General features: G+C 52.5%; 1 protein-coding gene across 8 annotated transcripts in view; it reads right to left on the reverse strand.

The window, feature by feature from the left end:
* Positions 1–10,827: 10,827 nt before the first annotated feature.
* The window catches only part of CDH22 (cadherin 22), a 125,776-nt gene continuing 108,645 nt past the window's right edge, over positions 10,828–27,958 (reverse strand). For 4 of the 8 annotated variants that reach the window (XM_067708300.1, XM_067708302.1, XM_067708303.1 and 1 more), the window contains 4 exons: positions 21,206–21,327; positions 20,970–21,087; positions 15,054–15,308; positions 10,828–12,139 (listed from right to left, as the gene is read on the reverse strand). In XM_067708300.1, coding sequence (XP_067564401.1) covers positions 11,562–12,139; positions 15,054–15,308; positions 20,970–21,087; positions 21,206–21,327 — 1,073 coding nt within the window. In that variant the 3' untranslated portion in view covers positions 10,828–11,561. Of the gene's footprint in view, positions 12,140–12,277; positions 12,366–15,053; positions 15,309–20,969; positions 21,088–21,205; positions 21,328–27,958 lie in introns of all 8 variants that reach the window. The other 4 variants (XM_067708301.1, XM_067708305.1, XR_010935374.1 and 1 more) reach the window with 3 other exon arrangements.

The following is a 27,958-nucleotide window of genomic DNA, read 5'->3' on the forward strand; positions in this document are numbered from 1 at the left end:
ATGTGCCAGGCACTGTGGCTAGTGGAGATATGATGATGACCAAAAAGGATACAATCCCTGTGCATCAATGAGGATGCCAACCAAAGGCTTTGGGGATGGATACGGATGGAGACTCCTGAGAATATAGGTGATGGACCTGCAAGGACCCTGGTGATGAACATCGACGGTGCCCCAGAGTCATCACTGGTGAGCACTGATGGTATCCTCTGGGTGTTGGTGCTAAGCATTGATGTACTCCCAAGGTTACTGCTAATGGGCATTGATGGTACTCCTTTGGCATCCGGGGTGGGCACTGTTGCTGAGCACTAGTCATTCTCTCAGTGACATCAGTGATGGCATGGGGAGGAGCCAGTCTTTGCTTCTCCTGGAGATCTCATTCAGTCTCCTTTTCCCCAATCAATTAAAATTCCTGCAGGCAGACAGAGCCCAGGATGACCCTGCAGCTTGCGGTGTGATGTGATGGTGGCCCGCTCGTGGCCTGCCCCCAGCTGCGGAGCCAGCCTCCCAGCTAGTGGCCTATTGATCCCCCTGCCAGGGATCCTCTCTGTGGTGAGAATGTCATTTTCCACCAAAAACCCCTCTTTCTTGCAATTACTGAGAATTACTTATGAAGAGAGAGAGAGTGTGTGTGTATTGATTACCACCCCTGAGAAGCTCAGGGGTCATTTAGAGTAGATTAACTTAACTTTCCTTTGCCTTTTGGGAAGTTGGACTGCAAGTTATTTAAGGAGATTAATCAGCTCATCAGAGAAGCAGACAGTCTTCCTACTTCTTCTATCTCTTCTTGGACTAGCTGGGACCATGTCATTTTTACCGTGCCTTCAAAATACGTGTTGTCCACGACCCCGCCTGTATTTTTACCACAACTGCCCAGGTCACTTAAGCAGGGGCCTCTGCCGGCTCCCCTTTAGGGGACAGGTAGGCACATCGCTGGCTGCCATTAGTTTACTCGGATGGCCTTGTTGCCCCGATTCCAGACTGAGCAAAACCTCAGAGAGGGCTGGACCACCCCAGGCCAGTCTCCCCCATCCAACCATCCAAGTCCTGGCTCAATGTAGGAAGGACTCAAACATTCCATCCACCCAAAGGCAGTGGCTTCCAGAGGCTTTTCTGCGAGGCTTGCTCATTGATTCTGCAGATGTCAATCCCACCCATCCAGTCCTCTGAGTCTCTAGGTGCAGCTCAGACCTGCTCCTCCCTTCCAGGAAGCTGTCTCAGACTGTGCCATCATTCTGGGAACACTCATTCTGCTTAGAGAGGCAGAGAGGGGATGCAAGAGGAGAGAAAGAAAGCAGAGAGAGGAAGGGGAGGAGAAGGGAAAGAAGAGACAGAGAAAGGCAGTGGGAGGGACTGGGGAGGATTCAGCATCTGCCTGACTCCACGACACATAAGTTCACCACACGCAGGTGGGAAAAGGGCAAGTTCTGGAGCCAGACAGACCGGGGTTCAAATCTCAGCTCCAGCCTTTTCTGGCTGTGTGACCTTGGGCAAGTCACTTCACCTCTCTGAGCTTTGGGTCCATCACCATTCAAATGGGATGATGACAGTTCCTGCCTCACAAGGTTGTTACAGTTGCAAATGAGGTCACGTATGTAATGTGCTTAGAACACAGCCTGGTGCTTGGTAGGTGCTCTACTGATGACAGGGAGCGATCGCCAGGTCACACTTGATGGAGGGATTCCCGGCAGACCCTCTGTGAAGACGTGCTGATGGGCTGGAACCTCGTCTCTTCCTTGGGAACCTCCATTCCTCTTCCCCATCCCCCTGTCCCCAGGTAGATGCAGATGGGGCAGCCAGTGACCCGGGGTCTCTGGGAGGAGGGGCCGGGAGTCAGCTCCTGGGGTCTGGGCTGGAAAGCAGCTCCTTGGCGGAACACGGCAGGCCCTCGCTGCCCCGTCTCTGCCATTTCTCTCCTCTTCCAGGAAAAGAAGTTTGAAGTTGAATGGGTCCCGAGGTGGAATATTTTCCAAATGTCAGTGCAATCTGTGGTACATTACAGCTAGACGCGATCATCGCAGTGCCGGGCTTTGAATGTCAGCACACCGGTCATGATGGAGTGACAAACAGCGGGTTGACAGGTGGGGTCTTCACCCCCCCTTTCATGGGAAATCGCCCTGACAGAGGAGGGAACCGGGCCATCTCTGGGTTCAGCAAACGTGGACCATGGGCCTCGGAGGGACACGCCATGGGCCAGTGAGGGTTTTGTGTGTTTTGTGTGTGTGTGCACGCGTGTGTACACCTACTCCTGTGTTTCTGTGCTGTGTACCTTTTTTTTTTTTTTTGGCCTCACCGTGTGGCATGTGGGATCTTAGTTCCCCCATCAGGGACCGAACCCGTGTCCCCTGCAATGGAAGTGTGGACTCTTAACTACTGGACTGCCAGGGAAGTCCCTGTGCTGTGTACCTTCTTACTGTCACTGTGTTTCGGTGTGCATATGCTCAGACCCCAGGAGGGTGTTCACTGAGCACCCGTGGAGATCTGTGCATGGCTGTGTATACATGTCCTCCAACTCAAGGTATCACCCTATGTCTATGTGTTCACACGCATTAGTAGAACTTTTGCAACGATGTACACACATTCACACCACCGATCAAGAGACCGTGTGTCTTTGTAGATACAGACACCCTCTATCTCACCGTGGCTTAATATCTGTTGTGTAATCTATCTTCCTATGCTTCTATGTGTGGTTGTGTGTGTGTATGCAATTGTGTGTTTCTGTGTATACGTGATTGTGTGTGTGGTGTATACAGTCTCAAGACTTCAGCACGCGTGTGTGTGTGTGTGTGTGTGTGCGCGTGCGCCCACGCGCGTCTAGGTTAGTAAATCCCATCTCAACTACAAAGGTGGATGGGGAAACCAGAGTGGGGAGGGGACTCTCTGCCTCGCTGCCTCCATGGTGGGGCACTTTGATTGCTGCCTGCTCTGTGGAGACTGCAATTGGCTGGGCAGGTGGGGGATTAAATTGCTTCCAATTACCAGGGAGTGGATGGTGAGCTGTGAGGCCAGAGGGATGGTGTGTGCATGCCAGGCTCTGCCAACCACAGTAGGATTAAACAATCCTGTGTGTGCAGACAGCCCCTGTGTGGGTGTGTGTGCATGGGAAAACCTTTGTCTATATGTTCTGTGTCTGTGTGTGGCTATAAGGGCCTGTGAGAATGCACAAGCAGGTCTGCATCGTGTAGGATTGGGAGGCCATAGATATGTCCCTGTGCGTCCATCGATGTGGCGGTCACTGTCCCTGTGTGGGTCTGCTAGCACACATCTGGAAGATGTGTGTGAGTTGTGGTTTCTGTGTGTCCCCGTGGCTGTGAGCACGAGTATATACACATGTGATTCTTTGTGTGTGAGGGTTCTGCCTGAGTGTCTTTGTGTATGTGCCTTCATGTATATGGGAGGATCTCAGGGGTTTTCTCTGAGTAGAGAGTCTGTGAGGATATGTATATATGTGTATGTTTGTGTGTGTGTGTGGTTAAATGTGAAGTTCTGAGAGAATCGACCAGTAAGAAAGAAGAAGAAGGGAGAAAACTATGCCCCATTCCAGCTTGTGGTCAGGGTCCCAAGGCCTCCTCCCTCAGACTGTACAAGCTTCCACCAAAGGACGGAAGTCCCACATGGCCCCTGTTAAAGAGCCTGTGAGCCCGGTGTCTCTGGTGCTGTCTGGTGCTGAGGCTGGCATGGCGGATGCTTCATATGTTGAAGTCCTAAACCGCAGTACTTCAGAATGTGTCCTTATTTGGAAATAGGGTCATTGCAGATGTGATTAGCTAGGAGGTCATCCTGGAGTCGGGTGGACCCCTAATCCAGTATGATTAGTATCCTTATAAAAAGGGGAAATTTGGACAGGGAGACAGACATGCACAGAGGGGAGAAGACAGCCATCTACCAGCCAAGGAGAGAGGCCTCTCTCTCACGGATCCTTCCCTCACATAGCCTCACATACCTGGGCCTCACCTAGGCCCACATACCCACACGCTAGGAACCAACCCTATTGGCACCTGCATTTCTGACATCCGTCCTCCAGCACTGTGAGATAATACATTTCCGTTGTTTAAACCACCCAGCTTCTAGTGCTTTGGTACAGCGGTCCTAGCAAACAGATCTGGGGATATGAAGCGTTAAAAGCGCTTCTCCTGGGACTTCCCTGGTGGTCCAGTGGCTAAGACTCTGTGCTCCCAATGCAGGGGGGCCCCCGGTTCGATCCCTGGTCAGGGGACTAGATCCCACATACCACAACTAAGAGATCACATGCCACAGCTAAAGATCCCACATGCTGCCAGGAAGATCCCACACGCGGCACCAAAGATCCCGCGTGCCACAACTAAGACCCGGCGCAACCAAAGAAATAAATAAATACACCTTTTAAAAAAGCGCTTCTCCTATAGCTCTTCTGTTTCCTGCAGACCCATTTCACAGGCGCCCGTGCTGTAATCAGCAGGCTATCCCACATCTTCGCTCTGCCCGGTGGAATCCACTAAGCTCCCTCTAGTGCTAAGCACACTGCCCTCAAGGCCTCAGGGCATCAGTCCCTCCTCTGGGCTAGATAACCTCACCTCTGTCCCTTTCCCAATCCCTCCCTTGTTCCCAGATCTCAGCTTCATCTAAACTCTCCTGGCAAGGCTGGGCTTCATCACCTTTCCGAGAGCAAGCGTATCTTTTTCTCCCCATTTTCCCCCTCTCCCCACGTGGCTCTGTGTTCTGCATACAGCAGGTGCCACTAAAGGTCTCAGTGAGGGGTCCCAGGGTTTCAGCCTCTTTCTCGGTTTGGAGTGGGAAAGAGGACTCATCCCCACCACTCCTTTACCCAAGCCAAGCCCCCAAGGTGGCTGCTTGAGTGCTCGCCATCTCAGCTGTGTTCAGCCAGCAGAAAGAGAAAGGAGCAGGAAAAAGAGGCTAAAAGCATGGGTCAACAGTCTTTTAAGGAGGTGTTCCCAGAAGCCGCCACTTAACAATTCTGCTTAGATTGTGTTGACTATGACTCAGTCCATGCAGTACATAGCTGTGACGGAGATGGGGAAATGCGGTCCTTGTGATAGAGGGCCATGTGCCCGGCTGAAAATTGGGGGTTTTCTGATTAAGGAAGAAGGTGAGAATGTGAGCTCCTCATCTCTTCACTGGTCTCGTTCTCTTCTCTCACCCTCTACTCTACCCTGGACAGAGCAAGCTAGGGCGATTCCTCTAAAATGCAAATCCATATACAGTGTTGACAGATTTGGCAAATAAAAAGACAGGATTCAAAGTTAAATGTGAATTTCAGATAAACAATGACACATGTTTTATTATAAGTACGGCCTGTGTAACATTTAGGACATACTGATACTAGGCCAACTATTAGTTATTTATCTGAAATTCAAACACCTCTGGGCGCCCTGTAGTTTATCTGGCAACCCTCTCCATACAGCTTTCATGGTTCTCCATTGTTCTTGGGAAAAGGCCCAAGCTCTTTGGAAGGGTTTACTGGGCCCTTTACAATCTGTCCTCCAACTGACCTGTCCAGGCCCAGTGATTCCTGGACAAGCCTGGCACTACTACCGTGTCTCCCAGCCTTCAAGTCTTTCCTTAAGTTGTTTCATCAGCCTGGAATGCCCTGCTCTATCTGAGAAGCCTCATGCAGCCAGGAGGGACCATGGCCTCTGTATCTCTGCATTCCTGGGACGTGGTAGGGGGGAGAAATTATTTGATAAATGAAACGACAAGACCAAGCCTACCTAGCAAATGAGGGGCACGTTTGCAGCAGCTGCCTGGACTCATGATTCCCTCCCAGTGCTCTCTGCACCCAGCTGGCTCATGTGGGCCCAACGCTGGGATCTCTGTCTCCGGGGCCTTCATTTTCCACAAGCCCACGTCGGAGCGCAATGTCCCCAGCATTCAGGGGGTTAAGCCAGCCTTGGAGACGGGAGCTGTAGCCCAGGGAGTCCTTTCTGACAATAAAGCTAATGAATCCCTCCTTGCCGTTTTCTCTCGCACAATAACATTTAATCATCGTTTGCACAGCAGATGAGACGTTTGCGGCAGATGCAGTTCTGCGTGAGTGGTGATTTCTGTGAGTGGGCACCATTCCTGCTGTCCCCAGCACACCTGACAATCTGGGGCTGGGACGTGCTGCTTCCCAGAGTGGGTGTGTGTGCTCCCACGTGCCAGGGCTCTGACCCCACACACGTGTGGGAGACGGGCTTCGGAGGCACGTGTCTGTCTGTGTGCATGATTGGGTGTGGAGTTAGACACATGTGGCACGGCCGTGGGTGAGCCGTGGTGGGCCAGCCTGAAGGCGCATGTGAACAGAGGTGGTTAGGTACCTGAGGACAGGTGGTGTGAAAGTGGAGGTACACACATGTAGGCAGGCAGATGTGCGGGGGTATGTACCATTGCATGTGTGTGTGTCCTTGGTGCAGATCCAAGCGCTTACTGGAGGATGCCTGTGTGTTGAGATGCTTGTGAGTGATCGTGTGTATTATGTACACACAGACCTATGTGTTCACACGTGCAGACACACCTCTGGGCACTATGCAGTTAGATTGTAACCAACGGTTCCCGAGGCTACGTACGCATGCTTTCCCGTGCACGCATGCAAATGTGCATTTGCATTATGAATGCACGCGTGGAGCTATGAGCTCATGTGACCAGGCACGTGGGAGGGGACATGCATATGTGTACCACGTACCTGCCTGGGAGTGTCTGGAGATACACATATGTTCATGAATGTGTATATGTGCACGCCTGAATGAGGGAATGTGTTGGCTCCTGGAAGGGTAACAGTGGACACACACGTACATGCATGTAAGAGAACACAGCTATGGAAGGCTGTGTACAAATTTTGTGGACAAGTGTCAGTGCACACGTGAGAGTGCCTCTAGTGCGTGCATAGAGCGCGGGCACGTGACCACATCTGCAGACCTGCAGGGGTGTGCTCTACGTGCATGGCTGCAAGCATGTGTGTCTGCAACGCGCACCCAGCTAGCAACACGTCTGAAGGTAGACACGTGCCTGTGTTGTGTGCTGGCGTGAGTACGTGGGCGCACTCGTACCGCCTTGTGCACGCACTGAAGCGTGAACCCTCTTGCCTCCGATTGAGGGCTGACAGGGTTACATTTTCCAAAGGCTCAGCGGCCAGTGACAGAGCTGGCCTGAGAGCGCTGGCTGGCAGGAGGTAAGTGGAGCTGCTGATTCGTGACCCGGGGGTGGGCAGTCATGACGGCTGGCTGACAGATGCAGCGCTTAGCCGCCCCGTGACAGCAGCCAGCTCTCTGAGCCGCCTGAAGCAGGAGGTGGGAGGTTAGTTCTTGACCTGTGTGCTCTGCGCTGCCTTCCCACTTCTCCGTGCGTGCCCACATCCACGTGCAGACACACACATGTTGGGACATACCAGAGACGCAGACCCGGGCTTGGACTCCACCTTGCTGCCCAGCTCTGCCATCTGTCTCAAGTGCCTCCCCTTCTCACCACCTGCTTCTCTCCCCTCCCCACACTCTCCCAGAAACTCCACTCAGAATCCGAGCTGCCCTGGTTCCGCTCAGAATTGTGGTGGGGTGCGTGTGAAATGGTCCCAGCCCTTATACGCTCTGTATCCCAGAGTTAGTCCCTCCCCAGTTGTGAGCCCTGGGTTCCTCATCTATAAACCCAGGAGCCCTGGGTTCCTCATCTATAAATCATCTATAAAATGGGGCTAATGATGTACCTGTTTAAAATTAAACAAGGCCACTTAAATAAAGCGCTAAACACAGTAAACAAAGAGTCCACCTTGCATGGGTTTTACCTGTATTAGTACTAATTACATATAGGGCTTAGAACAGTGCCTGGCACGCAGCAAGCGCCATGTATGGGCGCTGTCACCATCCTTATTACCATCACTGTCACTGTCATTAACATCCCTGCTTCTAAAACTCTTGGCCAATTATATATCGATTCTTGCTCATGACCCTGACTGCTCTTCTATCCCGTGCTGACGACAGTGATGGAGATGATGACAATAAAAGGGAAATTTTTTTCTTTTCATTTTCTCAGATGCCTTGAAAGGGGGGCAGACACGGGAAAGGGAAGGCTCTTTGTTTTCTGAGCTCCGTGATAGAGTCGGGTGTGCCCAATTAGAGCCTGGAGCTGGGGTGGCTGTGCTCTGCGTAACACAGGGAGAGGAAACGGAGCTCGTGGGGGAAAGTGGTGGCAACCAATGAAGGCGATGGTTAAAGTCTGTGTACGCCACAACCAGGCCCTTGTCTGTGACCCCAAACCATCAGAAAAGTGTACAAAGCTCACGAAATGCGGGGCATTAGTGGACACCTTGTGGAACCCAGAGAAGGGGCCGGACTCACGTATTTCACTCCTGGGTTGGCTCAGGGCCCAGTGGAGGAGGCAAATGCAGGTGCAGGAGCTGGAAGCAGAGGGGATTAAGGGAACGTGATCTATCCCTCCATCCCCACCCCACTATTAGCAGAAATCACGGGGAGGCTTGAGGACTCCCACAGGCTGTAGAATGTGGCGGTGAGTGAAGTTCTCCCAGGACACAGGCGGGGACATCAGATACTCCCAGGCCACATGTCCAATGCTTCCTTTGTGCCAGGCACTGTGAGTGCTGCAGACGGTGTAGGTTCTGGGGGCCAGAGCGCTCCCATTAAATCTTGGCATCTCCACTTATTAGCTGTTTGATCTTGGCAAGTTACTTAACCTCTCTGTGCCTCACTTTCTGACCTATAAAATGAGGGCTACCTCACTGGGCTGGTGAGGGATTAAAAGAGTTAATTCACGTGAAGTGCTTAGAGCAGTGCCTGGCGTGTGGGAAATGCTCGGTAAGTGTCAGTGGTTATTTCTGCATTTTATCCTCGCTGCAACCCTATGGAGTAGGTGTTCTAGTGGGTGCACTTTTTGGATAAGAAAACAGAGGCACAGAGAGGGTAAAACACTTGTCTGAAGTCACACAGCTGGAAAACGGAAGAGCCAGAGGCTCAGAAGGTGACTCTGGATGAATAATGTTTTTTTATTTCTGTAAGCTCTTTAACCCTGTGTGACCTTGAGAAAGTCATTCCCCATGTATGGGGTTTGGACAAGATGTTCAGGGGTTTTTGTGACTCTGTATTTGTTCGTCCCTCTGGAAACATAACCTGCCTGTAATCGCCTTCTCGGCAGGGTCAGAGTCTGTCAAGGCAACGGGCATATGTGGAAGGAACAGAGACTTGGAATCAGAGGTCCTGTGTTATCCCAGCTCTGTCCCCTACCCGCTGGGTGACCTTGAGCCCGTCACTTTACTCCTCTGGGTCTGGGTCTCAGTTTCCCTGTCTACAATGGAGATGGCAATAACCAACCTGAGAATAGTTGGGATTCTGTACGTGAGAGCTGGGCACACATGGGTGAGAGAGGGGATCACACATCACCCCAGTGGCCCCCGAATTACAATACCCATTCATATCATGAGCTACAGGAACCGTGGGTTAAGGCTCCTATGTGCATGAGGGTCCTGATGTGTCCCCACTTGGGCTAACCACACTAACCCCCTATCCCTCAGGGGACTTTAGGAGACATGGTCAAGTTGAACAAAGCATCCTTTCTTAGCCTGGCCTTAAAGGTCTTTTCGCAACCCACCTCCAAGCAGCCTTCCCTGCTCACATCTCACTATTCCTCCTCCCAGTGGTCCAGCTCTGGGGACCACACACTACTCCTGAAGCTGCCACATGCTTCCTGCTGCCCCCCTGTCCCCAGCCTTTGAGGATGCTCTACTTTCTGCCTGGAATGTCTTCTTGCTTGGCCATCTCGTACATCTCATACTCATTCTTCAAGATCCAGTTGGAGTCACCTCCTCTGGAAATTATTCAATCTTTCTTCGGTGTTTCCAGGATCTTTTTCTGTTAATTCTGCTACAACTCTTACCCAATGCATTGTTATTGGCTGCTTCTGGCCCCCTGCCTCCTGCCCCAACCCAGGTTGGAAGTTACTGGAAGGCAGGAACTACTCACGCTCTGTGTAACCTTGCACGGGTTACTACTCTCTGAACCTCAGTTTCCTCACCTGTGAACTGGGGCTGACAGTATCTTAGGTGAGATAATACAGGCAAGGCACTCAGGACATAATGACTATCTCCGGATCTGTCACACTGGACCTTGGCAAATGTGGAGGGAATGAATGAATGCTCCCTGGGAGGGTAAGAGAATAAGGCAAATGAGCATTTATTTATTGAGCACTTTCAATGTGGCAGGAAGGCACTGGGATCGGAGCTTAACATTCTTTATCTCCTTTAAGCCTCTTAACATCCTTTAAGGTAGGGGCTATCATTAGCCCCATTTTACAGATGAGGAAACTGAGGCTTCAGCAGTTGAGAACCTTGATGAAGGATGCTCACCTAGCAGGAGCTGGAATTCACAGCCAATCAATGTAGAATGAATTAATCACTTGGGTGTGGGGCAGGAGGACAAATAACCTGTATCTTATAATCCAATGGTTTCAGAGCTGGAGGCTCTTAGTGGTGACTTAGCCCTGGGGTTCTTAACTTGGGTCCATGGATGGGGAAACTGCTGGGTTCCCAGAACAAACAGATAAGGTCCCCATCACACTCAGTGGCTTCTGACCCTTCCATCTCCCATCAACCCTCCCACTTCATCCAAGTCCTGGAGCTGCCCACCTTGTCATCTCTTGGTCTGTCATCACACGCCTGCCAGGTGTCCTATTCCAGTGTCGCCTGAGACACCGGAAGGCTCTCCAATTTCTGGGAACGTCCCTATCCCCGACTCAGAGCAGAAGCAACACCAATAGTCAGGTTTTCTATATCCTTGGAGATGTTGGGAAAAGGGGGAGAGAGCTCAGATCCGGGAGGCAGACATGCTGGGCTTCTAATAACAACAAAGATAATAACAGTATCAAAGGCTAACATTTATGGAGCACCTACTATGTGCCAGGCACTGTCCTAACCACTTGACACATACGAAGCCTTTTTATCCTCAAGACTCTTCGAGGTAGGTTCTGCTATTTGCCTCGTTTGACACAGGAGGAAACTGAGGCCCAGAGAAGAGAGGTAACTTGCCCAAGGCCAGGTAGCCGGTAAGTGCTGTGGCTCCACAGTACACAGGCAAGGTGTCCTTGGACAGGTCCCAGCCACTTCTCTGGGTGGCTTTCTCCAACTGTTACCTGCAGGGCCCCACCTCAAGGTTTGTGTGATGACTAAGATGGTCTTTGTACAGGCCCAGCACACAGTAGGCGCTTAGTAAACGAACAGCCCTTCTTTCCTCTTAACTCTGATGGGGCATTCCTGGGCTGGCACTTCTGCAGCATCCTCCCCCCAGCTTCTCCCCTAAGCCAGGAGGGCTCCACACCACCCTCTCTCCCTGTCTAACCCCAGAGCCACGCAGTGCCCGTTCTCGCTGCAGTTTTAATGATGTTGGTCATAATTCCCGCACTTCTGGGCAAAAGCTGCCCAACCCCCCCGCCCCCCCGCCCCCCAGGGGAGGGATGCCGTCGGGGAGTCCGCTGCCCGAACAAGGTCCCCCTCCTGTCCCGCCGCCCTGGGAGGGTTGGGGGAAGGGGGTGAGCAGGGGACGTGCTTTGTCCTGGGGTCCAGTTGGGTCCTGGGCTGCAAGGAGGGCGGGCTAGGAGGCCGGGGCCTCGCCTTCTGGGCGGTGGCCGGCGTAGAGGGCGGCCAGGGGCCGGAAGCGGGGACCCCAGCTGCTGAGATAGGCAAAGTCCTGCTCGGAGCCCGACGAGCCGCTGTGCAGCGAGCTGAGCGAGGCGACTGGCGAGTCCTCGCCCTCGAAGGCGTAGGTCTGGAAGGCGTCGTAGGGCGGCACCGACAGGTCCCCGTCCGCCAGCGCCACCTTGCGGCTGATGAAGTCCCTGAACACCGAGAAGTCCGGCTCGGGGCTCGGCGGCCCCTGCGGCAGCGAGTGGTGCTCCGAAGGCAGACGGGCCTGCGGGGGGCTCCCCGGGCCCCCGCCCGGGCCCACGCCGCCGCCACCGCCGCCGCCGCCGCCGCCGCCGTCGCCGCCGCCCTTGAGCTCGCCGAAGTCGTAGAGGCTTCGCAGTGCCGACATGTCGTAGGCTTCGGTGTCCTGCTCGCCGCCCCCCTCGTCGTTGTATTTGATGACGTTGTCCCGCATGTCCTCGTCCTCGTCCGAGCTCAGGTGGCTCTTGTGGTGGCGCCTGAGGGTGAGTATCAGCAGCACCAGCACTGTGCGGGAGACAGAAGGGGGCGCGTGAGGGCAGCGCCCCCCAGGGCAGTCCGGGGACCACCCTTCCCCTCCTCCCCAGCAGAGCTGGCTCAGCCTAAATGCTCATGCAAATTTCCTAGATTTCTGTGCAACAATACCTTTCTCACAGTCAGACCGTAGCTGGCTATCTGGATAGGTAGTGAGCTGCCCATCTTGGGAGGTGTGCAAATCAAGCCTATGCCACCACTGGGGGTGGGGTGGGGACAGAGAGCAGTGTTAAGAGATTTCATGGGTGTTGAGGGCTGGACCCAAACTCTGAGGTCTCCATCCTTAACTCTATGAAGAGATACATCCCCTTGAGGTCTCTGGGTGCTGGGGGGTGGCGATGGGAATGGGGCAGCTGAGGTCTGGGGGGAGTGAAATGTCCTTGACCCTGACCTCTCTTTCACCCTTGCCTTCCTCTGTCCACTCCAGAAGCCCTGAACACCCTATTCGCCCTCTGGGTCTCTGGTCCAGATATCTCCTGCAGGAGCCCTTCCCTGAGAGCTCAAGGCCGGGTTCAGGATATCACCTCCAAGCTCCCCTGATGAGGGGTTCCTCTCTATCCCCTGGTTCGGACCCTGGACCAGCATCAGCATCTCCTGGGAACTTATTAGAAATGCAAATTCTCAGGTCCTGTCCTAGATCTACTGGGTGGGGCCCAGCAGTCTGTTTCAATAAGGCCTGCAGGTAATGCCCAGGCAGCTCAGGTTTGAAAGTCACTGCTCATTCATAGCACAGACCTGCCATGTTAAGATGTCAGTCTCACTCCGCCTCAAAATACACACTGTGAACTGCCCTCGGGGACCTGGGGAACGTTCCCCGAGAGTGGTGCCTGGCATGCAGTAAGCAAGAGAACCATGCTTGTTGAATGATTGACTGAATGAAGAATTGGATGGAGACCTGGGTGATGCAAGGATGAGCAGATCTTTTTGGCTTTCTTCACTTGCCTTCCAGGACTCTGCATACTCTTCTTCCTCCCACCTCACTGATAACTCGTTCTCAACCTTATAAGCAAGCTTCTCTTCTCCTCTCCTCTCTGACTTCTTAACATCAGATGTCCCAGGACTCAGTCCTTGGTCTTTTTTCCACACCCCCTCTCTTGTCGCTTTCCTTGTCTCGTGGCTTTAAATTCCATTTAGAGGCTGACAACTCCCATATTGCAGCCTCCAGCCTGGACTTCTCCTCTGAAATCTAGATTGTACATCCAGTTTCCTCTCTAGCAAGTCCCCGGGGTTGACCAGGAGAATCTCAAACTTAATGTGTCCAAATTTGAAAGGATAATCTTTCCCCCTTCCCACCCTCAGTCTCCCAGTCTCCGCGATGGCAACCCCAACTTTCCAGTTACTCAGGGCTTTTTGTATCTTTCTTTCACTGATGAATCCCAGTGCCTAGAATAATTTAGCACATGGGTGGGGGTACTCACTGGACGGATAAATTAGGAACCGACGAGCAAATGAGAGAATTAAATGGATAGGTGGGTGGATGGATGGACAGACATGTGTTGGGTATCCTCTCAGGCACTGGATTCTTCTTGCAGCTCCAAACAGCTCAGGCCAGGCCAGTGGGCAGAACCAGCTGCGAGGGCCATGGGGCAGGGTGCTGGCTCACGACCTAACAAGGTGGATCATGACCGGGAAGGAGGTGGGATCCAGGGGCAGGTTGGGAGGGAGGAAAGGTGTCAGGAGAGAAGTGGGAAAGATGGATGGTCGGCTTCTGAAGCTGGAGGCCGGGAGCTGCGGAGGGGGGTGCCCGTGAGAGCAGATGGTGGGAAGCGCGGGCGGCAGGAGACAGATGTGCCAGGCCTGATCAGTGATTCTGCCCATCCCCTTTAGAGCACTGATGTGCACTTTCTTCGTTTGTGGGCAATTAGGCAGAAATTTGTTTGCACTGCCTCGGAAAATGAAACCGCTGTAAAGTGCATCCTCTGGAAAAAGGGTTTCTGAGCCACGGGCTGGGGAGTGGAGAGGAGGGGGGGGCCTCCCAGCTAGGAGGGGCCTGCCCAGGACCTCCGCAGGTCCCAGGGGTGGGTGGTGAGGCGTGGGAGGCAGCTGAATCTCCCAGGGAACTGAGCAAACCTGGGACCTGCCATCTGGCCCTCCCTGGAGTTCCTCCAGCTCTGACTGTTGTCCAGTAGTCAGGACTGAGGTGAGGCCTTTCTGCTTTAACAGTGAGAGGCGGCATTGCGGCCACCTGAATCCAGTTTAGCTCCTGAAAAAATTGACCTCTTCCCTGGGGACACTCTGGGGGGTTCAACTGGCTGCTGGTGGAACTGATACCTGAGTAGATTTTTGCCCCCTCCCCAAGTGTCTTAAGGTTTTACTCCAGCTGCCTCAAAGTCTTGCCCCCAGTTTAGATTCCCAGCAGGTGGAGTAGTTAAAGGAGCAGGGAACACAGGGTGAAAAGGCCTGATTTCAAGTCAGAAGATGAACTGGGTCCCCTTTTGCAAGCCACTTAACGACTCTGAGCCTCAGTTTTGTCATCTAAAAAATGGGGATGATACATCTGGCTGAGGGGTTGTGAGGTTCCCAAGAGCCCTTTTTTTACTAAAAGTACTACATAAAGACTAAAATAGGACAATAGACATGAGAGAATGTTAAAAAATAGGCTTGGTTTTTCAAAATTAGAGAGACTTTGGGCCATGTAGAGGGTGGGCCAGCATGAACTTAGTCTCAGCTGGGGGCTGACACCTTCTGGAATTGGTGGTAGGGCTGCTCCGTACTTAGGAGGCTTCTCGTAGGAGCTGCAGGTTAGAACCTGGACATCAATCGAGCCAGCCCTTCCTAGGACGGGGAGGGAAAGTGAGACCCCCGTGGGGGCACCTCAGGAAGGACATCCAGGGCCCAAGGATGGGGGCCAGTCGGGCGGGGGGGGGCTGGCTCTTGGTGGACTTACCGACCAGGATGAGGACACAGACCAAGAGGGCGATGAGGGCTCCAGGGCTGAGGGAGGTGGCCACGACAAAGGCCGTGGTGTTGCAGGACTGGATGGCGCCGGAGCTGTCGCAGCCACAGATGCGGATGGTGAGCGTCCCCGTGCTGCTCAGCGTGGGCGGCCCACTGTCCACCACCAGGATGGGCAGGAAGAACACGTCCTGCTCCTGCCGGTTGAAGCCCATGTGCTGCGTGTGCACCGCGGCTGTATTGTCTGCTTCGAAGAAACGGAGTGGTGTGTGACTTGGGTTCGGCCTCCCCCGTCCCAGTCACCTCCCAATTCCACCTCGGGATTTGCCTCACTCTGCCCCCAGCTACTGTCTCCCAGCTGACCCATGGGTCTATTCCCTGATCTCCTAAAATTCTGTGACCGACTCTCCCCAAATTCTGCCCCCAGCTGCCTGAAGGTCCTGTGCCCAGCCACAGAGCCCTCAATTCTGTCCTTAGCTGTCCTAAGCTTCTATTCCCAGCTGTCTCAAAATTCTGTTTTCAGCTATTCCAAGATTTTGTCCCCAGTGGTGCCAAGGTCCTGTCCCTGGCTATATCAAGAAAATTGTTTTTGCCTTTTGTTTCAACAGCCTTTTTTTCTCTCAGATTCCACCCCAGCTGTCCCATGCATCCTGATCCTGGGGTCCTGTGGTCCTTGGGTTGTGGCTTCCTGGGCACTGACAAGCTCTGGGTCATCAGAGAAGACGGGGAACACAGGCTGGCACCTGCCATTGACTGAGGCATGGTTCTGTCAGGAGTCTCTTTAAGAGCTGAGCCTGGAGGGCCAGGGGCCTGATGGGGACGCCCCAGGGTACCAAGGTCACCTCACCGGTCTCTTTCCTTTTGATGCATAATGGCCAGAGGGAACAGTGAACTCACATGAGTCATACTCATCGCACTGCTTTGGCCTCGTGCTGGGAGTGCCAGTCAGGACTCGGGGGGTGGGTGTAGAGCACGGGCTCCCCCGCCCCGGTGACCCCTCCACACCTCTCCTGCATGGGCCAGGCCATCACTGACCCTCTGTCATTCTGGTGGCTGCCAATGCGGTAGTCGAGAAGTACTCAGAGCCCAGCTCCCTGCTGCTCCCATCCTTGACAGCCAGCTCCACAAAAGGGGTCCCGCTTCCCGCTGGGGGCCCAGGCCTCCCTCCTGAGTCCTTCTCTCTGCCCTCGCAGGCTTCAGGCTGGTCTCCCTGACCTCAGACTTTGACAGCCTGGGTCCCTTCCCCAGCTTTGCGGTCCCAGTTAACTCAGCCTCTTCCCCGCAGCCCCCAATTCAGTGTGCCTGCCTGGCCTTCCCCATCATGAACACAAAGCAGGAAGAAGAGCCCTTGGAAGGGCCGACTTGTGACCTTGGCCACACCTGTGAAGTGGACTGGAGGTCCAGCTGAAACAAGACTGGTCATGGGTTAAAGCTCATGTGATGGGCACATAGGAGTTCACTGTGTTATTTTATCTACTTGTATACACCTTTGAAAATTTCCATTAAAATGTTAATAACTAATGCTGAGTTGGTCATTTACTAGCTTGGGAAACTCATTTAGCTTCCCTGGATCTCAGTTTCCTCATCCGAAATGGAGGAAAATAGCATCACGTAGGTGTGAGGATTAAACAGTGTAATTAGCACATAACCCTTAGAACAGTTCCTAACACGTAGAAATGCTGCGTGAATGCTGGTTGTTAATTTTTTCATGCCCCACCCCCACGTGCTACACCCCACGCCCGCGCTCTGTCTAGGCTGCCCTGCCTTTTTTCACTAAGTTCCTGCTAGCTGGAACACCCTCTCCACTTTCTTGCCTGGGCGAATTCCTCATCCGTCATGCTCCAGCTAAATGTCACCTCTTTTCTGTGGCCTCCTTTCTACGCTTCCCTGGGAAGGAAGGATTTATGGCTTCCCCCTCCCTGCTCTGACTGTGCAGGCGCCACGCACGCTTCTGTTACAGCACTTGTCATGCTGTGTTAAGGTAGCGTGTGCCTGTCTCTTCCCTGGCACTGAGCCAGCCTTGAAGAATGATGCTTGAACGAACCACATCTTTTAGGGTAACTGGTGGTCCTGGGTCAGCTCCTCAAGCTCCGGCTTGAACTCTAGCCCTCCTGCCAAAGGGTGAGTCAACCGAGCTGTGACAACATCTGCCTTCCCCTGGGAAAGAAAGGCTCAAGGGCAAGATGAGGAAAAGAAGGAACGGCGTGGGGCTCCTTTGCACTGGCCGCATACTTCTTATGTATCGAGGACTGGGTAGATACTTTAAATACCTAGAAATGTTTAATCCTCACAACCACCAAGAGTTGTAACATTATTCCCATTTTACATACATGGACGTTGAGGCTCAGAGAGAAGGGACTTGTCTGAATTTATCCCGTGAATTGGTGGCATAGCTACCGTTTCCAGCCACCCATCGAATCCTCCGTCCATCCATCCATCCATCCAATAAATCTTTATTGAGTAACTACTCTGTGCTTGGCACCATGCTAGTCATGGGGGGTGGGGAATAATGGGGAGCTAAATCAACCATAGTCCTGGATCTGGCCTTGTATTCTGATGCGAGGGACAAAGGTTAATCAAATAAGCTCACAATTTAGTGTACAATTGCAAACCATGGTGAGTGCTAAGAAGGAAAAGTATAGGAAGAGCATCTAACAGAGGATCTGACCAGTCTGGGGGATCAGGGAGAACTTTTTGGAAGAAATGATATTATTGTGAGCCCTGAACAATGAATTCTAGGGGAGGGAATAGTCCATGCAAAGGTCCTGAGGTTAGAAGAGGCATAGGAACTCAGGGAACTGAGAGCAGTCCTTTGCGGCTGGAGGGATAAGGATGATGACTAGAGCGAGTCAAGGAGAGGCTGGAGGGGGAGGCAGGGGCTCATAATAGCAAGTCTTAGAGGCCATGGTAAGGAATTGGGTGATTTTCTTAAAGGCAACAGGAGGCCATCGATTGATGGGCAAAGAAGCAACCTAGTGGCATATCATCCCTCTATTCAATAGCGAATACTAATTAAACACCCTCTACAGGTCAGGATTATTCTAGCCCCTGAGGATACAGCAGTGAACAAGACAGACATGGTCCCTGCCTTTGCTAAGCCTACCTTCTAAGCAAGGGAGCCTCTAATCTAAAATACAACAGTGGATGTGGAAGACCAGTTAGGAAGCTACTGTGTGTTCTAGATGTGAAATAAGAGTGGTAGTGGAGGCACAGAGAAGTGGACAGATTTGAAAAATGAGTGGATGGCTCTGACTCAGCCTCTAATTCCCAAGCAAGAACAGAGGAGAGGAGAGGAGAGGACATATTTGTTTCTCAGGGTTGCTGTCTTTGGTCGTGGAACCATATGTCTGGAGAGCTCTGGTTCCTGCTACTCTTTCACCCCATAAGAGGAAATCCCTGAGCACCATGTCTCTCCCTCTCAGCTGCCCTCCTGGGCAGCAGCTGGCTTCATTTGGGGAAGCCAGTGGCCACCCCAGGCCCCTACCCCACCCTTCTAGGCAGGATCTGCGCCCAGCACTGCATTCATCCATCTGGCCTGACATACATCAGTGTCAATCCTGGCTGCAAAAGCAATATTTATAAATCACGTTTCCAAACTGGCTACAAATTTGTACAAAGAAACAGATGGGTTGGGGTAGCCGTTTGTCAACTGGGATATTTATATGGTGAGGAGGAGGGGGCTTGGCACACCGTGGGAGGGGCCGGGGGACTGGAGGAGGAGCCCTTTCCTGGCAGTGCCGGCCTCAGCACGCTGCTGCCGGCCTTGCTCCCAGGGCTTGTACGCAGCTGGTCACGCCGGATGGGAGCCCTGGTGGCCAACCCAGCCCCCAGCCCCCATCCCCCGTCAAAGAGAGGCAGCTGGGGCAGAACCTCAGGCCCCTCGGGTTGGAAAGATTGTGAACTTGGTGAGGTCAGTCCAGGGCTATTTGTGTCTCCGGCGCTCAGCTTGGGGTACCACTGCCATAGTGAGCAATCAGGGCAGCACTAGTCGTTAAAAGTTCTTAAAATACTGAACTACTTCCAAAGAGGTTTAAATAGCCATGACTCTGAGTCCCCCAAGTCCTTCCCTGCTGCCTCAGCCTCTCCCTCAAGCACACCCCCAACTTTAACACGATCAAGTCGCTAAGGGGTTCAAGCCTGGCTCAGCAGAGGCTCCATGGTCCTACTCCAGATTATTTATGACCAGGGTCCTTTCTGATTGATTATCTGAGCTGCACTGGTTGTTAAATATTTTTAATATTACTCCTGGAAATACAGATGGGTCTGGCTTCAGAAGCCACTGAGGGAAGGGGTGTCCAGGTCTTGGGGGTGATACCAGACCTGGAACAGGATCAGAAAGAACCCACGTGATCTGGCCCCTAGTACCTCTCTGACTGCATCTCCTCCAGTCCTGTCACTCACTCACCCCAACTATGCAGGTCTTGAACGTCCCAAGCCTGTTCCCACCTCAGGGTCTTTGCATTTGCTGTTTCTTGCACTTGGATCATTCAGCCCCTCACTTCCTTTAGATCCCTACTCACTATTGATTCCTTCAGAGAGGCCTTCCTAGATCACCTTATTTAAAACAGCTTCTACTCTTGCCTTGCTTTATTTCCTCCTGTTTTGTCTAACACGCTTTTGTTTATATGTTTTTCTCTGGCCACGCCGCGTGGCTTGCGGGATCTTAGTTCCCCGATCAGGGATCAAACCCGTGCCCCCTGCAGTGGAAGCTTGGAGTCCTAACCAGTGGACTGCCAGGGAATTCCCTAACACATATTTTTGAATACCTACTATGTGCCAGGCACCCAGGGTCCAGCACTGAATAGAACAAAGTCCAGACTCGTGAAGATTGCATTATTCCTCCCTGCCAGCCACTTACCAACCCCATCATAATATTCATTTGTTTAATTTCTGTTTCCCCTCTGTAGAATATAAACTCCATGAAGGCAGGGATTTTGTCTTGCATGCCGCTGCATTTTCGGGACCTAGAACAGTGCCTGACATGTAGGGACTGTATTTCAATAAATGGTCAACAAATAATTGCTGAATGAAGGAAAGGCCATGTTCTAGGTACTGACAATATACCTCTGTAACCCACATCTCACTGGGACCACCTAGCTGCCTGGCCGGCATCTTCAGCCCCATTTTACAGATGATGAAACTGAGGCAGGCATTAGGGTTGCATAGAAAGCCTTCAACTGAGCCTGGGCTGGGACCCAGGTCCCTCACTCCCAGTTCTTTGACCACCCCGTCCCCCAGTCTACTCCTCAAAGGTTCAGACCTCAACTTCTCACTGAAGGGGAATTTGCAGGGGTGGGTCTCACAATGGGATCAGCTCAGGATGGGAGGGGCAGTTTGCTTTCAAGGTAGCAAGCAGGAAGTACATTGGAACTAAGACAGGTGTGGGTTTGAGTCCCAGCCTCACCACTGACTCCCTATATGACCCTGGGTAGGTCCCTTATCCTCTTAGAGTCTCATCACCTGCACAATGGGGGGAGGGGTAAGAAAACCACCTCCCAAGGTGATCGTGAGGATGTAAAGAGAAACGCGAGTGGGATAAAGCACTTTGTAAACGGAGGGGTGGGAGTGTGTGTGTGTGGCTGATTCCAATCTTCACTTAGATCAGGGGCTCTTTCCACCCTGGATGCTGGGCCACCGCCCCACTCCTCATGGATTCCCTCTCTGTATCTTTCCATCTACCATTCTCTATCCTTGGGAAGCCCTCCTCCACTCAGCCAACCCACCTCCTGCTTGTTCTTCAGGGTCTGGCTCGCAGGCTGGGTAACATCTCCAGCTTGGCTCAGACTTTCTGTGTGATCTTGGACCCACCACTGGCCCTCTGGGCGCCTCTGTAATATGGGAAGGGGTTGGGGAGGCTAAGCCCCTCCCCCCATGGATCCTAGGATTTGGTTGTTCTGAGATAACTCACCTTGGATGTTGAGCAGAGAGAAATGAGGGCTGCTGGGAGCTTCGGGCACCAGGCGGAAGTAGAAGCGGTGCCCGCCCTGGGGCTCGTCTCTGTCTACCACACTGATGGTCTGGATGAGCTGAAGGGTGAGGAGGGGGCAGGGAGCGGAGGTGAGGCCAAGCCCACTCTGGGCTTGAGTAGAGGGTGTCCTGGCCAGTCCTGACAGCGACCCCCAGTCCCCAGCCCCTCAGTGCTACCTGGCCTGGCTCGGCATCCTCACACACGTCTGCCTCGTAGGGTGTGGCCAGCTCTGGGGGATTGTCGTTCACATCCAGGATTCGGATCCTTAGGGATGCCCGGGATAGCTGGGCATGATTGTCTGTAACAAGAGCACAGCCGTAGGGTGGGAGGCATCAAGTGTGAGATTTAGACAACCCCCCCCATCTACTGCTAGGACAAGAGTAGGCAGTGAGGTCACACTGAGAGATCTGTGGGTTGATCAAGCTCATATTAGGACCAGGACCAAGGATGTCTGGCTAACTGGGTCATCACCACCACCACCATTGCTATCATCATCACCACCATTAGATCACCACTGTAACCATCACCATTACTGTCACTATTGCCACCACCACCACTGCCATTAGCACTGGTACCACTGGCATCATCACCACAACCTCCATCACCGTAATCACCAGTACCACCCCATCACCATCACCAACACCGTCACCATCTCCACCATTACTACCTTCACCATCACCATTACTAGTACCACTACTACCATTAAACCATCACCACCATTAGCATTATTATTGCCACCTCTAGCAACATAACTATCAGTACCACCATCACCATCCTCACCACTGTCACCATCACCAATGCCATCACCACTCCTTTGTTACCATCACCATTAGATTATCAATACTATCACCATTAGAATTATCGCTGCCGCCACCACCACTGCATTGACTAATACCACCTTCCTCATCTCTACCATCATCACAAACACTAAGGCCATCACTCTCACCACCCTTACCACCACCATCACCCCCCTGTGGCCGCCATCATCAATATTACCACCATCATCACCAATCATTCACTATCTCCACCATCTCCACCACAACTTCCATGACCAGCCCCACCAATACACCATGACCTCCGCCATCATCACCCACATCACTATCACATCACCACCCCCCACTCCCACCTCCAACAACACTACAATCAACATTGCCATCTCCATTCCATCACCGTGGAGTGCACAGATTTCTCCTGGAGTATCCGTATCCATTATTTCAGGTATCCTTGCAGAAATCCTATGGTTTGGTACAATTTCTATCCCCATACTGCATAAGGGAAACTAAAAAACATGCTGAAGTTTGAAGAATTGATCAGCTGACAACTAAAGCTGTCTCTGCTCTTTTAAGACCTGATCATGAGAGGGCAAGACAAGTCCACTGGAGGTGGGTCTTTGCCAAGGTCCTCAGCAAAGCCACAAAGTCCCCACTCCTCCAACTGCAATGTCTTTGAGGTCAAGGCCTCTGTTGTATTAACCCCTGGGTCCCCAGCACTGTGGGATGTGGCATAGAGCTGGTTCTAATAGATTTGTTGAACGAATGAATGAAGCCTGGAAACATTTAGACAGAAAGAGTCTTGAATTTCAGGCATGGCTCTGTCTCTGACACAGTGTTTGACCCGCTCTGGTATCAGTTTCCACACCTGGAAAATGAACAGCGCATAGAGATTAAGAGCAAGGACTTGGGAGCCAAGTGGTTCCAATCTCAACTCTGTCACTTAGTAGCTGTGTGATCCATGCCAGGTCACTTGAGCTCTCTGTGCCTCAGTTTTCTTACCTACAAAATGGAGCTACTAGTAACAGGTTGGTTAAGAGGACAAATTGAGTTAATAGGTGCAAAGCACTTAAAACTGTGTACATAGCACATAAGTGTTACATAAGGATTTGTTAAATCAACAGATATCCTTGAATGACACTCAGTGACCCTAGGCTGTTGGGATACTTCATCCGAGAAGCACCCTGAATGTTGGCCCTTTATAGCCCCCCACCCAGACCCCTGAGTGTTTACTGGTGCCCTGTCCTTGGCTATCTTAGCCATGAGTTCATTACTGACATGTTCTACCCGCCAGTGAAATCAAGGACATCCCCTGGGAGAGGAAACTACCCGCTTCCAAGAGGTGACCTGAAGGCTGGGTCTCTGACCCGGCTGACAGGGAGCTATTTTGGGGGCAGCCTGGAAGCTTCCAGGCAGCCAGGAATCCCATGAGTTTTGGGGGCAAGTCGGGGCTGGGCGGCTGCTTCCTTCTCTGAACTCAGGGCCCCACTGGATGCCGACTGCAGCTGCTCCTGTGCTGATAAAAAGAGAAATGGAGATTGGGAGGCAGGTGCAGCCACCTCCTGCGGGGGTCAGGGAAAGGAAGCAGGGGGAGGGGGGTAGTCCTTAATTAACTCAGACCCCGACTCCCCTCTGGAGCTCCCCTTAGGCAGGGGCGCCTTATCTTCTCAGCTCACCCAGATCTGCTGCTTCAGCGATTAGTGGGGGATTTTCTGGGGGTGGGAGATGGCAGTCGTGACTGGGAATGTCGGGTGAGCTGTTATTTTTAAGAGTGTTTTGCCAGAGAACTTAAACAGCCAGCCGGGGGGTGCTTCGGAGGGGAGGTTGAGGTCCGCTGTCAGGATCAGGCACCTCTCTCCCCACTGAGGCAGAAGGAGGGTAGGGGGTGGCCAGGGCCCCTCCCCTGCAGCGGGTGGGGTGTGCAGGGCTGGAGGGAGAGACAGGGTCCTATGGGGCCATGCAGAAGGGGGACCTCAGAGTAGGATAAGATCCTCAGTGGGCAGACACTCTGCTGGAGGGTTGGGTCCACTGCTGGTGAGACCCCCATTACTGTAGCATTCCTCTGGGTTCTGCTGGGCCTCTCCTACCTCTTTTCTCCCCCAGCTTTATTGAGATGTAATTGACATATAACACCGTGTAAGTTTAAGGTGTAAAATAAATGTAGATATTGCAATGTTTGTCACAATAAGATTAGTTAGAACATCCTTACCTTACCGTCTTGCTGTTGTCCTATCTCCTCCTTTCAAATGTCATGGATCACCTCTTGGGAAGGCCCTGAATCCTTTTTGGCGTGAGGATTTGGCAGATCTGAGAGGCAGGGCAGCCGAGAGGTGTGCCTCTACGTCGCTAAAGTTGCCACCTACAGAGCTTATCCCACAGACCCCTGAATTGGGAGCTGGTCTGGACCCCCCAGAGCTTGTGGTCCAGCCCTAAGTCAGCATCCTGTGCTCTTGACATCGTGGCAGTCTTCAACTTGGCTATTAGAATCACCTGGGAAGCCTTTAAAATGTTCTAAGCCCAAGCCTTGGTCATTGATGTTTTTTTTTTTTTTTTTTTTTTTGGCGGTTCGCGGGCCTCTCACTGTTGTGGCCCCTCCCGTTGCGGAGCACAGGCTCCGGACGCGGAGGGAACCCGTGTCCCCTGCATCGGCAGGCAGACTCTCAACCACTGCGCCACCAGGGAAGCCCGTTGACGGTTTGTTTAACAGCTCCAGGTGAATCTAATATGTATCAATAGCAAGTGTTGCAAACTACTGCCTGGGGTGACTGGCAGGTGCTGGGGGAGGTCCAACCGGGTATCTCGCCTCTGATTGGCTTCCTCCAAACCCCTCCCGATCACAGTTAGCATCATTTGTAATAATTGATAATAATGCGTAATTTTTACCAACTTAAATGTTTCTAGTATAAAATAAGAAATCCATCAATTAATTAACATTCCTCTTTGTGCAGGATTTTCCAATTTATAACAAACTTTCTTATCTATGACATCATTGGATCCTGAAAACAACCCATAAAGGAGGTCTTGTTAAAACCATTTTTTTTTTTTATTTAATTTTTGGCCGCGCCACACAGCTTGCAGGATCTGAGTTCCCCGACCAGGGATCGAACCGGGGCCCCAGCAGTGAAAGCACAGAGTCCTAACCACTGGACTGCCAGGGAATTCCCTAAACCCATTTTGTAGATGGAGAAACCGAGGCCCAGAAAGGGGCAAGACTTTGTCTAAAGCCACAGGCAAGTCAGTGGCAGAACTGAGGTTGGGTCCTAGGTCTCCCGACTCTTAAGTCCAGTGCGTGGTCTAGATGCAATGCCAGTGGGCCCTCCTGCTGCCTGAATATTTGTCCATCCAGACGCAGCTACTGCTCGGACCGAGGCCCAGGCTGACCTCACCTAATGCCCAGTGGCAGGTGCTGTGTCCAGGGGCTGGATCCCCCATGGGTCCCACGCCCCTCCCTTGGCATTTCAGTTCAGCTGACTGACATGCAAATTAGTTTAATTATTTCTTCTTCTAAAATAAATTATATTTTGCAGTAGCTGCAATATGTTGTGTCAGGCAAAATTACATTCAATATTTTTAAACTAATTGATGCAGCCTTGAGGAAGGCTGATTGACAACCCAGAGCTGAGCAGGCCCGCAGTCTTAACCGATTCCTAAATTAAAATTAAACGTGCTTCAGCCCGGTGCTTCCTCTCTGAGCCGGCTCACCGTTAACCTGGGGAGGTGGCAGGTATAGCCCTGGGGGGCCGAGGGGCAGAGGAGGGTGGGCAATTCCTTGGGTGCCTTGGGAAGAGAGCAGGCTTGGGTGGGAGAGCTGCTGTGCTGTGTGGGCAGGCCCCTTAACCTTCTTTGGGCCTCAGCATCCCTTACGTATAACAGACGGGGGATTGAACCAGGCAATTTGAAACTGAGACTTCTGGTTTTTGCTGACTATTACAGTTTGAGCGCCTCCTTTGTACCAAGAACACAACATTGAACAAGACCAACACGGCCTCTTGGTCTAGCGGCAGGGACAGATATCACTCTAGACTGTGATAAAAGTAGAGAGAAAAAAGTCCAGGACTGTGAGAGTATGAGGCAGGGGTGCCTACCCTGGTGGGGTGCAGGGATTTTTGCCCTGGCGTAGGTGACCTTTAGGCTGAGATCCAACTAGGAAGTAATCAGATGAAGGGGATGGGAAGGAAAGTGTGCCCCAGGCAGTAGAAACAGCATGTGCAAAGGTCCTGGGGTGGGAGGGGAGGCTGTAGATAGTAAGATTCTGGATTCCTTCTAAGGAAGACCCCCACCTCCTAGCAGTTCCTAACCTGGTGTCTGGACCAAACTGGACTTGGAGGGCTAGAGGCCAGTAGGAAGTGTAGGGGGGATGGGGCCTGGCCTGGTGACCCTGTTAGGGAACTCCTAGGGATATGCTCCTGCCAGGACACCAGCAAACACATATCGAGCACCTGCCGTGGGCCAGGGTCTGTGCTGCCTCATTTCATCCTGTCCACTGTCGTGGGAGGTAGGGATTTGAATTATTGCCGTTTTGCTGATGAGGAAACTGGCTCAGAGAGGCTAAAGAACTTGCCCGAAGTCTCACAGGGAACCGTCAATGGAACCTGGGTCTGGGTCCAAAAGGGGAGTTTTAACCATCAAATGGTACTGCCTTTCTGACCATCTTCAGCTGCCAGAATCCGACTTGCCTCAAGGCCCCAAACAAATGTCTCTGCCTGCTCCAGGAAGCTTTCCTTGACTGCCCTAGTCCTGGGAACTCAGACTATAAGCCCAAGACCTACATGCCCGTAAGGCCCTTGTGATCTTCCTCCCTGGCCTCGTCCCTCACCTGGCTCTCCCCTTCCCTCTGCTCCAGGTTTCCTCCTTTCCCTCCTTCAGATCTTTGCCCAGATGTCTTCCCAGAGAGACCTCCCCTGATGACCTTATTTAAATTTGTTCCTTGTCATCCCACCAGCTACCCACTTCCCTGCTCTACTTTTCTCCACAGCACCTACCCAACACCCGCTATATATTTACTCACTTAACTTGCCCATCATCTATCTCCCTCACCAGAAAGTAAGCAGAATTTTGGTCTCTTGTGTTTGCTGCTGTATCCACAGCCCCTCTGTGCATGGCACACAGTAGGTACTTAAAGATTTAGCGAATGAATGGATTTCACTGTCTGTGGCACCCCTGACTATGCTGGGATGCTGTGGAGGTGACGACAGGGAGAGACTGAGACCTCTGGATGGACTAATTCTGTGAGGGTTTCACGCTCCCCCCGCCCAGATCCCACCATCTAGGGAGCAGTCAAGCTGTGTGACCCTCTTCCTGCCTCTCTCTCTGGACCAAGCTTTTCTCATTTGTGAAACAAATGGAGCTGGACTCTGAAGTTCTCCTTGGCTGTCACAGAGAGAGAGAGAAGTGGGGTCACAAGAGCAGGAGTGGGAAGGAGAGTGAGAAGTGGGGAGAGGGGGGAGGAAGGGGGGCAGAGAGGTGGGGGGCAGCTGGAAGGTACCTCCTTGCAATGGTGCAAGGGTGGGAGGACCAGAGCCTGGACCCTCTTCTCCACCGTCCCCTCAGCGCCTCCCTCCTCTTGAGGGAATTAAATTGCATCCAAACACCAGGCTCTGATTAGTGCTGGCCAGCTGGGCAGGAAGATTTATCATCCCAATTACGAGCTGGCCAAGACAGGCAGGACGTCGAGGGGGGCTGGGTGAGCAGGTGGGAGTGTGCCCGGCGGAGGGGGGTGTCAGGGCTGCCAGAGGCGGTCGCCTTGCACTCCCTGCCCCGTGCCCACTCACCTCCATTGGGAGCATGAGGTTAGGGTGCCCTTCTCTGTTTCTTTGATTATCTGTTTGGCGTCCAAGTGGAGATTGGAGGTTTGACCTTATTGGGGTGGGGATGTTTGGTCCTCCGTAGGGTGCTGGAAGACTTCTGGGTAAAACAGGGGCCCTGGCATTGGGGGGTGGGGTGGGAGAAAGTTTTCCTCCCTAGGGCTAGGCTGGTCCTGATACTCTGGGCTGTCTTATGAGACTCCATGGACATCACAAAAATCTTTGTTCGTGGTGGCATCTGTTAAGTACACAGGTGGCACAGGATCCCGGGAGTTACCCAATCCAAGAGGAACCCAGGCCTCATTTCCACACTTCTGGTGATGGGGAGCTCACTGCCTTATGAAGCAAGCCCTTC

The sequence above is a fragment of the Pseudorca crassidens genome, chromosome 15 (genome assembly GCF_039906515.1).
Source record: "Pseudorca crassidens isolate mPseCra1 chromosome 15, mPseCra1.hap1, whole genome shotgun sequence".
Lineage (NCBI taxonomy): Eukaryota > Metazoa > Chordata > Mammalia > Artiodactyla > Delphinidae > Pseudorca > Pseudorca crassidens.